Here is an 11,419-nt window from a genome sequence, read left to right as displayed (position 1 = left end):
AACAGGAATAACAGGAACTGACCTGGAACATAAAGGATGAGAGTGGAGGCAGAGTGCCTGTTGAACAGAAGCTGTCCCACATGATCGACAGGCTGGAGCTGCTGTTCCTCTGCTCTTGATATTAAATCTGGAAAAAAGCATCCAGTTTTTTCCGTTAAATGAATTTTTAGCTAAATGCAGAAAGGAGGATTTTTGAAGTTTGGGGATAAACCTGTGGCCACAGAAAGGTAAATTCAGACCAGTTATTTTAGTTGGCGAAACTCCTATAGGACTTTTTAAATGATGATACTATATAATCAGCAGCCAATGAAAGGGTTTCATCAGCGGGCCCTAAGCTCCACTGCCTACCAAATAATATCCAGCTCACTCCCTGGTGGGGCATGTGGAGGCTCGGCTGACCTTTGCAGCCCGCTTTTCTTCTGCTCCCCCTCACACACCTTCCCCCTCGCACACCCATGGCTCTTGCCTTCCTCAGTCACAGGGCACACCTTTTCATCTCTGTGCCTTCGCACATGGTCTTCCTCTGCCTGGCGGTCCCCCTTTAGTGCCACCCAGTCCCTGCAACACCAGATTCAAATCTCAATGCTCCCAATTCCCCCAGAAGTGAGGGCTCTACTGATCTGTCTCAAAGGGCACTTGGATTTACCTCTTTAATGGCCTCTAACACATTCAATGGTTGTATCATTAGCAGGCATGTGTTTTACTGATCCTCTCTACTACTCAGACCAGAGGATATGGTCTCTGTCTTGATGACCTTTTTTCCTTACATTTTCCAGCACAAGGCTTTGAATGGAGCAGGGGCTTGAAACATATGTGTTGTTAAATGAATAAATGAAAACAATGAATGAAACATATATGCTAAAAGGCTTTTAAATGAGTCAGATGTACTTTATATCCCAATGCCAATAATAATATAGCCATAGAAAGAGTTGTGTTTTTTTTTGTTTTTTGTTTTTTTTTCGATACGCGGGCCTCTCACTGTTGTGGCCTCTCCCGTTGCGGAGCCCAGGCTCCGGACGCGCAGTCTCAGTGGCCATGGCTCACGGGCCCAGCCGCCCCGTGGCATGTGGGATCCTCCCGGACCGGGGCATGAACCCGTGTCCCCTGCATCGGCAGGCAGACTCTCAACCACTGCGCCACCAAGGAAGCCCCAGAAAGAGATTTAATGTTAAAAATATTTAATTTGCCTTTTTATGAAATTTTGTTTTCAAATGTACCAATAACACTCTCTCATGAAACAAAAAGGAACTTATAAATGAATAAACAGAATGTTTCTTCACTAGTCCACTAGAACACTGACTAAATGTCCTAATACATTACTCTAAATGGTCATGTAAAAGCCAAGGAAGTAAATAAATAACAAAGCAAACTATTAAATATAGGAAAAGGAGCTTTTCAAAAGCTTTCTAGAATTCTTTAGTCTATTGTTGAACTTATAACAAAATAATTTGAACAAATTTTAAAGTTTAATAATAAACACTAGTCCTGTATAAAGTGATTAAGTCAAAGTAGTTTACTTCAAATACAGGAATTACAGAAATGGAATGTACAGATTATTTAGGGAATGTTGTTTGAGAGGACAGCGTTCTCATGACTAAGTCCAGTGTATCCTGAATCCTCATGTTATTTCTTTCTATCATGGAAGACTGTCTCCCAGACTTCATGCTTTCCTCTGTATCGAGGGGGATAAGGGTATGGGGGTTGAACTGACATCGCGGCTCCCCCAGGATGCCAACTCTGTGGAAAGAATTATTGGTATAGCTGAATATTTGCTGAGGCCAAAGACTAAGGTATTGGGTTGGCCAAAAAGTTTGTCTGGGTTTTTCTGTAACATCTTATGGAAAAACCCAAACAAAGTTTTTGGCCAACCCAGTATATGGCTGACTTGTGCATGTGTATAAAGCTAAGACTGATACACACACACACACACACACACACACACACATCTATTTCTTAAATATGGGTTCAAAAACTCGACCCATAGCAAGATTTTGTACTGGTCCTTCCCTTATTTTCCAAAGATGACTCTTCTAATATTGAAAACCTCAGTCTTATAAAGTCTGCTACTCACTTCACCAAATTAGAACTATTTGAAGTCTAGCATAACTTTGTAGTTTTTTCTAGTCTAGGTGGGTATACCAAGAGCTGATCTGGAAAGAAAACATGTTGAGAGGAGCAGGGGATGGTAGGAAGATGATGCTTCCAGCTTTGTTCAGCTTTCTGGCAGAGGCACCATGTCTGAGCCCTTGCCCCTCCTGGATCCCACCTAGGAAGCAACACTCAGCCTTCTCTCCTTCCTCTCTCCTTGGGCCACTTACGTTGGCATGTGCACAGAGTCCAGATTTTCCTTGTGCTCTTGCATCCGGACTGGGAATTTCATGCCTACTTGACGGTACTTTTTCTCAGAGATATTCTGAGCTTTTTCTCTGAGAGAGGGCAGCAGAGTAGACATGACTGGAGAGCGCATGTTAATGGCTTTTTTCATCGCTGGGCGCTTTGCCATCATTCTCCTGGGGGTGGGGGTGACATTTAGGTCACATCATCTTGTTTTCTAGAAATGTCCTTGAGCTTAGGAGAGTCAAAAGGTCATACCTGAATTGTACAAAAGTCATGCGTTTCTTTTCCCCTCCTGACTCTTCATCCTCGCGCTTCCTTCGAGGAATGTTGAACATGTCGGAACGAAAGAGCCTCCCTATTTCTTCCTCAATCTCTGTGAAGTGTTGACGTCGGAAGACAATCCAGGCTACATACGTACAGAAAGTATAACAGGACTACGACAGAAACAGACGAGAATCGGAACCCACAGTTACGACATGAAAAGCTCCCACCTGTCTCTAGAACACTACTAAGTAGACACAAACCCAGGTGCCCTGCTCTCTCCACATGCCTGAAGGGCTGCGGAAAATTATACATGTACTCACCTTTGCAGAAGGAAAATCAGACCAAAGATTTAAGGAGTGGCACACAGCTTATTAGTATCCTTTGTAGAAAGGATATTCATGAAAAACAGGTGCCTGACAAATGTCTATCGCTTGTTGCTGTACTTCATGTTTCATATCAAAGAGCAGAGCCCCTAAACGTAAGTGACTCACCTCAAAGAATTTCCAGTCTTTTTGTGTATCTGATATTTTCCCCCTGAAATATAACAAATCACAACTATAGGTTGGAAAGGGAAGTTCAATATTTCAGTGATCTAGGCAACCCCTTATCTTCAAAAGGCCTTTTGCAGATCGTTACCTGTGGTCCCGTACCTATTTAGTCACATAAATGCTATCAAAAGGCATTGATAGGGCTTCCCTGGTGGCGCAGTGGTTGAGAGTCCGCCTGCCGATGCAGGGGACACGGGTTCGTGCCCCGGTCTGGGAAGATCCCACATGCCGCGGAGCGGCTGGGCCCATGAGCCATGGCCACTGAGCCTGCGCGTCCAGAGCCTGTGCTCCACAACGGGAGAGGCCACAACAGTGAGAGGCCCGCGTACCGGGGGGGAAAAAAAAAAAGGCATTGATAATGAGTGCCAATGTCTTTTTCTTCAACTTCTTAGGTTACCCAGATCAAAACCTCTAGTGTTTGGTCAAAAGTTAATCAACATATCCTGTGATAAACCATAATGGAGAAGAACATGAAAAAGAATGTATATATATGTATAACTGAATCAATTTGCTATACAGCAGAAATTAACACAACATTGTAAATCAACTATTAAAAAAACTAAAAAACCCCACTAAAGTGGGGTTCATAAAAAACCTAATCAATATAAATTCAGGATAAACAAGCCAGCCCTTGCTGTATTCTTCCAAATGTTTCTAGTAATGTAAGTGTTAGGGACGTGAGGAGAGTGGAAAGGTGGTGAAGAGGTAACACAAGGTGTTAGTAGGTATGGAAGTAAAGAACTAGAGGCTAAGTCTAAAATAAAGGAAAAGAAAAAAAATCTTAAACAATGGTTATGGCTATTGGGTACAGAAAGAATCAGAAACAAAACAGACACAGGTCTATCTGTGCCATACAATCAACTGGCTGGGAAGAAGAGTGCGCTCTTCCTTCTGAATGAAGTATGTAGACCGAGCCTTGTCTCTTAAAGGTAGGCAAACACCCAAGAGTCCTTGCAACACAAATTCAGTGTTAAGGGTACTGGCACGGGCACACTTAATAAACTTGGCCTCCCTCTCCATTCAGAACACAGACCATTCTAATTCTGATTGCCAGCCTTGGGAAAGCAGGCATGGCCAGGGGAGGACTTGAGAGTTGAATGACGGGGCTATGCACCTGCACTCACTTGATCCGTCTTGGGGGCCAAGGCCAGACCCAGGGCACACCAAGGTTGATCCTGGGTCTGCTTCTGCTTTTGCTTTGGGTTTCCTTGGAGTAACTGACTCCTAGGATTGGCCCCGGTATCAGGTTCTCCAGAACTGTCCCGACTCCCATGGTCTGCGGAAGTTGACCCAAACTCCTCAGGACCTCCAGCTTTTTCACAGAGACTTCATGGTCTGTATGGGCCCAAACTAGCCCTCCATTTGGAGGAACCACTGAAGAGGTGGTTCAGCTTTTACTGGGGTGGGTCCCTCCCCTCTGGCTGATGCTTCATTTCCTCACGTGCAAGTCTTCCAACAAAGAATTAAGGCAACAGGAATTACAGTGAACATTTACTAAATATGGACTGTGTGCCAAATACTATGCTAAGCCCTTTACATTTATGATCACACTTAATTCTCATAAGATTGCATGGTTATTCCCACTTTACAGGTGGGGAGACTGATGTTGAGATTGAAGTCCAAAGACATATATTTAATTAGGGACAGAGTCTGAACTAAAAATCAGGCCTGTCAGGTCTCCACATTTGTCCTTGTAACTCAGACTGCTAGGAAAATAAGCTTTTTCTTTAAAATATTTTAGAGATGAAACCATTAAACAACAGAGCCCAGCAGAAACTTTTTAGGACAAGCCTCCTTCTGTGTCACCTAAAGCCTTTACCCAGCAAGAGTGCTTCTGTGGATTCCCGCCCTTCCACTGCCTCTGCCAGCTGAAACCAGAGACCATGCACACCTGTCAAGTGGAAACCAACCAGACTCTGGTTTTGGAATACTGAGTTGGCCTGTGTCCTTGAGAGAAGGTTTAGAGCAGTATTTATGCTGGCACAACCCAAACCAGCACCATCTCAGCAAGGTTTTGAAATGACAGAGTGATTGACCAGGAAACACACACTTTCTCTCCTTTTCTTTCATTTTTCTTTTTTCAAACATTAGAAGAGAAGGTACCATGAACCTTCTCTCCTTTCCCTCAAGTTGTCACAAAACTGGGACTTCTTTCTCTCTTAAAGTCCAGAGCAAACTGATACAGCTCACAGTTCAGAAATTAAGAACAGAATGTAGTGGGTTTCTTCTGACCATTCTTTTTTTTTTTTTAATTTCTTTTGACCATTCTGATTTAGCTCTGCATGTAAAACTGAAATGAGTTCAGGAAATGGAGACAGAGTACATTTGGGAATGAGCACATTTAAATCTTCCAGTTCATCTCTTGCTGGTGAATACTGAGTCATTTTCCTTTTTTAAAAAATTATTTTTATATTTTAATTTTATACATATAAAATAACTATATATTCTATAATTTTAATAAGTACATTATAATTATAAATTGGTTACAAATTTAGAAATGTACTGAGTATAAATAACAAACTTAGGCCCTCCAAATCCTCTACAAATTGAAACAGGGTTGATAACAGCACAATCCAATAGAAATATAATGCAAGCCACAAATGTAACTTAAAACTTTCTAGGAGCCACAGTAAAAAGAAACAGGTGATATTAATTTTAATAATATATTGTACCCCAACCCCCCAAATATTATCATTTCAATATGTAATCAATATTTTAAATTATTAATATTTTATTCATTTTTAAACTTTTTGTATAGCGTATATTTTATACTTACAGCACATTTCAACGTGGACCAGCCACTTCCAAGTGCTCAGTAGCCACACGTGGCAACTGGCTGCCGTGCTGGTCAACAAAGACGCTGTACATTTACCCGTGAAGGCGGAATCCAAAGGAAAGAGGGGAAAGCCAAGCTGTTGGTAAACCCAGAGATTCAGTGGCCTGTTATGTGCTTTCTTATTCCTTCTTGCTATATTAGACTCTTAACTCTAAACTAAAATGAGGAGAGCTTATATTTTTAGTCATTCCTGAAGGGGTGCAAAGCCTAGGGCCAGACCCATGGGGTTCTGGGCTGGAGAGAGAAAAAAACTGTGCTCCCACTTGCCCCCTGCTGCCTTAGGTGAGGTCAGGTTTAAATGATGGTCAAGGCCTGCTCTGTACAAGGGAAGAGAAATTTCAAAGGAATGTGTTTGGGGGAGGGAAAAGAGGCCTTGGTGCAAGTGACTGGAGGTGGCAGGGGGAGGGCTTAAGGATGATTTAAACACCTGAGCTTCAAAGAAACGCCTTTCTCCCCATCCTCGTCCCCACAGCTAGCCTCTTTGGTCACCGGTCAGGTGACAGCTGCACTGACCGCAGAGGAGGAGGGTATACCTCCTAGGTAGAGGTGGGGTTGGAGCCAGAATTGGCCATAACCAAAGATCAGATCTAATTCTATGGCTTGTGCCATGAGGAGGTTTTCTTATCTACCATGGAAAACACAGAGAGCTTTTACTGAACATGTTCATCAAAATTTTGCCAAAGCTTTTGTAATATCAGGATTTCACAGATGCATTTAGAATAGAAAGGCATGTCCTCCTACTTCTCAAGAAACATGAAAGCACTAAATTAACAGCCCCCAAATTGCTGGTTCTACTGAAATCGTTAATTTATCTCCAGGGATAAGGTGTTCTAGTCCAATATTAAGTATGCATACATTAGAGAGAAAAATCAGAAAACACACATGAAAATGCACTCATGCGAATATCAGCTTGTTCACATTGGGAAGAAGTTAAATAATGATATGTTAAAATCAGGTGATCACTCACAACCGGCCAAACACTGTCCTTATCTTCTCCTAGATAAAAACAGCCAAAAGAGCAATGTAAACTTCATTCAAGGACACAATCAACACCCACCGCCAGTTAACAACTTTTACTGGTAAGGACATGCTATAATCTGTTTTCCTCAATATCCTTTGTTCAGCAATTTGGCCTGTATAAAATTTGTTATGTGAATGGTGGCTGGTGAGCTCCAAGCTGATTCTTCTCCAAACTGCTATCCAACAAGCAGGAGGAAAGTAGGTGACATTGCCTACAATGGCAAAAAGACCAACAGCTCCTGGAAATGAGCTAGTACTAAACTGAGGCAATCACTTGCAAACATGAGTTCCTTTAAAAGTTTGTATAAAAAATATATTGTAATAAAAAGGTACTGTTAAAAGTACAACTTAAGTGGAGGTTCTATATCTAGGAAACTAAAAGATATGATAAAATCTCTAATTATGGGGCTTCCCTGGTGGCACAGTGGTTGAGAATCCGCCTACCAATGCAGGGGACACGGGTTCGAGCCCTGGTCTGGGAAGATCCCACATGCCGCGAAGCAACTGAGCCCGTGCACCACAACTACTGAGCCTGAGCTCTAGAGTCCATGAGCCACAACTACTGAGCCTGCGTGCTGCAACTACTGAAGCCCGCGTGCCTAGATCCCGTGCTCCACAACGAGAAGCCACAGCAGTGAGAAGCCCTGTGCACCACAACGAAGAGTAGCCCCCGCTCACCACAACTAGAGAAAGCCCGCGCTCAGCAACGAAGACCCAACACGGCCAAAAATAAATAAATTTATTTTTAAAAAATCTCTAATTATGATACATTTACAGTTTGTTTATCATCCCCAAATTAGTTTGCAATGCCTATGTTCTTTTAAAAATTGAACAATACGGGCAATAAATTTTTAAAGTTTTTTTAGAGTAGGTGTTTTTTTAACCTTGTTATGGACTGAATGGTTGTGTCTCCCCCTACCACCCTAATGCATATGTTGAAGCCCTTAAACCCCCCAATGTGGTGGTACTTAGAGGCAGGGCCTTTGGGAGATAATTGGGTTTAGATGAGGTCATGAAGGTGGGGCCCCATAATGGGATTTTTGTCCTTTTAAGAAGAGGAAGCGAGACTAGGGTTCTCTCTCTCCACCATGGGGGACACAGTAAGAAGGCAGCTATCTGCAAGCCAGGAAGAGGACCCTCACCAGAACCTGACAAAAATCTGGCATCCTGGCCTCAGACTTCCAATTTCTATCATTTAAGCCATCCAATCTGTGACAATTTGTTATGGTAGCCTGAGCTGACTGATACAAAACTTAAATTCTAGTTTTCTTAATTAGAAGTGACGCTTTAAAGAGAGAAGAAATTAATGTTGAGAAAAGGTGATTTTTACAAGTGATTAAATAGGAAAATTTATAAAGCTATTATTTTACTATAATACCTTTCTTAAAAGTTCTGTCAAGAAGAGAAAACACCACTTCTTCCTAAATAAGGGAGTCTGTGGCAAGCTGAATCTCTACCAACAGCTCTAGGGACCCGGAAAGGCCTTCTGTATTTGGGCCACAGGAATGTTTTTTGATGCTTAACTCTCAATCCCCAATTTTAAATCTCTCTCTATTCCTTCTACTACTACACCTCACAAGAAAGTTCTGACCAGGCCAAAGGGAAGCCTTCAAGCCAGTCACCCACCCGAGGAGTCCCATGTCTGGCAGGAATGAGCCTGCTTTAGTGTCCCCGCTGCCCTCAGACATTGGCTGGAGACAGTCCATGGGAAGAGTGGCCTCAGCACAAACCTGGTGGTGGATTCAGAGTGCGGCAGCAGGGGCCGCTGGTCAATTACACCCTGCACTGTAGCAGATCTGAGTGGCACGTTTTCATGGCTGCTGCACTGGAAGACAGCACTAAACCTGTCAACTCCATAAAAGAACTGAACATAGCAGTGAAAACTCTCAAGAGCAGAAATGATGTAGTAGAATAAAGAATGAATGTTGCTGGAGATGTATTAAGAGGGCATTCCCAAATCATGGTAAACCACACAAAGTGAATCACAGAGATGGTAGACATGGGAAGCAGTCTGAGTATAGTTACCACTGTGGACAAGACAGGTGCAAGAGAAGAGAAATGGCCAACAATGCCAAAATATAACCAAAAAACAAAGACAATGAGCCTGAACTGAAAATACATTGATATAAACATTAATAAACATCAAGTCCCTATTTGAGAGAAATCTCACATGCATTTTTGTTTTTAAACTTTATAGACCAATGTATGTCCTTATAAATAGCCAAGAAGAGTGGAGAGAACATATGCTTGCCCCTTAGACCCTGGAGAAGCCTGGAGAGAACCTATTCCAACTAAACAATGAAGTTATTAAACCAATACAGTCTCTGTTCCACCTGATGTTTCTCTTTGTAGGTGGAAGGAAAAGGTTTCAAGACTCAGAAAAACTGAAAAAAGAAAAAATTTAACCACATGGAATTGTTATAAAGTTCACTACATGAAAGGGTAGAAATCCACACTCACATGAAAGACATTAAAATGCGGATAGAGTAAAATGTCTAGTAAAGGTTAATGGTAATGATAAAAAATAAAGTAAAATAAATTGGAAAAACCAGGTGAGAACAGCAAAGGATAATATAGAATTTCATTAAGTGTTTTAGATTCCAAACTATAACAAAGCAGTGAGGACAAATCATACAACCTTAAGAGAAAACAGGAAAACAGTAAATATTATAGTCTAGGTCTCAAAAGATCCAACAACTTGTTTGATAATGCAAGGCACTTTTTTTTTTTTTTTTTTTTTTTTGGCTGTGTTGGGTCTTTGTTGCTGCGCATGGGCTTTCTCTAGTTTCAGCGAGTGGGGGCTACTCTTTGTTGCGGTGCCCAGGCTTCTCATTGCAGTGGCTTCTCTTGTTGCAGAGCACAGGCTCTAGGCGCACGGGCTTCAGTAGTTGTGGCACATGGGCTCAGTAGTTCTGGCTCGTGGGCTCTAGAGTGCAGGCTCAATAGTTGTGCTGCACGGGCTTAGCCGCTGCGTGGCATGTGGGATCTTCCTGGACCAGGGATCGAACCCGTATCCCCTGTATTGGCAGGTGGATTCTTAACCACTGTGCCACCAGGGAAGTCCTCCATAATGCAAGGCACTTTTTAAATCGCCCCTAGTCCCTTTACTCTAACAAATTATCTGTTTTTCCATTTATTTTCTTGTCCATAGTAACATCTATTCTTGAACAGGACTTTCAAAATTTAAACATATACATCATATTTAAATATGCATTCTCTTTGACCCAGGAATTCTACTGTAAAAAATGTATCTTTAGGACAAACTAGACAAGTACATCAAATATAGGTATAAGAAAGCTCATTGCAGTGTTATTCCTAATATTTAGAAAGGAAATATTCCAACTGTTCATCAATAAGTTAAATATATTTGGAATACCAGGAAGCCATTGAAGGTGATGTTGTAGAGTTATATTTACTACCGAATCCCACAGATTAATAGCAATAACAGTAATAACAACAAAAAAGGAATAATAATAGCTAACTTTACTGAACACATAGTATGTGCCAAGGATGGGCCTAAGTGTTTTGTATGTATTATATCACTTAATTTTCACAACTGGTCTATTAGGTAAGTATGTTACTGGGTACGTTTTACAGGTGTAATGTTATAGAATAATAAATCCTATTTATTTACGTAAAATTGTGTGTCTGGGTGTGCATATAGAGGTGTTTGAAAGGGTAATAAATGAAATGTTGACAACAGATTTACCCTTTCCTTCTTATGTACTGATTAATTATTGTACACGACTATGCATTAATTTTATAAAAAGAAAGAACAAAACTATTGTTGAACATATAGGGAAACAAGGAGTTATTTTCTCGACATGATAAATAATTCATCACTTAAACTAAGGGTCAAACAATAAGTAAATAGCATGTGCTAGCTTATTCTCTTTTAAAACAGAAAAAAAATAAGGCTGACTTCAGTCACTTCTTTAATGGTATTAGATACAGGAAATGCTACTACTATAGCTAATTAAAAATTTTAAATATGACTCTAGGAAAAAATGAAATTAAAAACTACCTTTTACAGATGATATGATTATATACCTAGAAAATCCTAGGAGATAAATTAAAATTGTACATAGGCAGGAAATGTGTTTAACATATGTGTCATAGGTTATGACATAAACTGGTAAAACCAAATGCATTCTTATATATTTTTGTCATCAAAAATATATTACCAAACATGCATCAACAGGGAAATAATCAGTTAATGATAATAAGTCCGTAATGTCCATGGTTTAAGAACTATTCCATTTTTAAAAAAGAATATGGTAGATCTATGTGTACTAATCTTCAAAAATATCCAAGATTTACAAGTGAAAAAAGCACATTTCAGAATGACAACATAGCATTATCCGATGTATTTAACAACAATGTAAGTGCATACGTATAATTGGATAGAAAACCA

At 40.7% G+C, this 11,419-nt stretch overlaps 1 protein-coding gene across 1 annotated transcript in view; it reads right to left on the bottom strand.

The window, feature by feature from the left end:
• Positions 1–1,388: 1,388 nt before the first annotated feature.
• PPP1R36 (protein phosphatase 1 regulatory subunit 36) overlaps positions 1,389–11,419 on the bottom strand; it is a 30,432-nt gene continuing 20,401 nt past the window's right edge. The window contains exons 8-11 of the mRNA XM_089906272.1: positions 3,093–3,135; positions 2,593–2,771; positions 2,319–2,510; positions 1,389–1,737 (exon numbers count right to left, since the gene is read on the bottom strand). Coding sequence (XP_089762398.1) covers positions 1,554–1,737; positions 2,319–2,510; positions 2,593–2,771; positions 3,093–3,135 — 598 coding nt within the window. The 3' untranslated portion in view covers positions 1,389–1,553. The remainder of the gene's footprint in view (positions 1,738–2,318; positions 2,511–2,592; positions 2,772–3,092; positions 3,136–11,419) is intronic.

The sequence above is a fragment of the Delphinapterus leucas genome, chromosome 2, assembly GCF_059928025.1.
Source record: "Delphinapterus leucas isolate spDelLeu-1000000601 "Yukka" chromosome 2, BTC_Dleu_Yukka2, whole genome shotgun sequence".
Lineage (NCBI taxonomy): Eukaryota > Metazoa > Chordata > Mammalia > Artiodactyla > Monodontidae > Delphinapterus > Delphinapterus leucas.
Note: the sequence above shows the minus strand (reverse complement) of the source record. Positions and strands in the feature narration are given on the sequence as shown.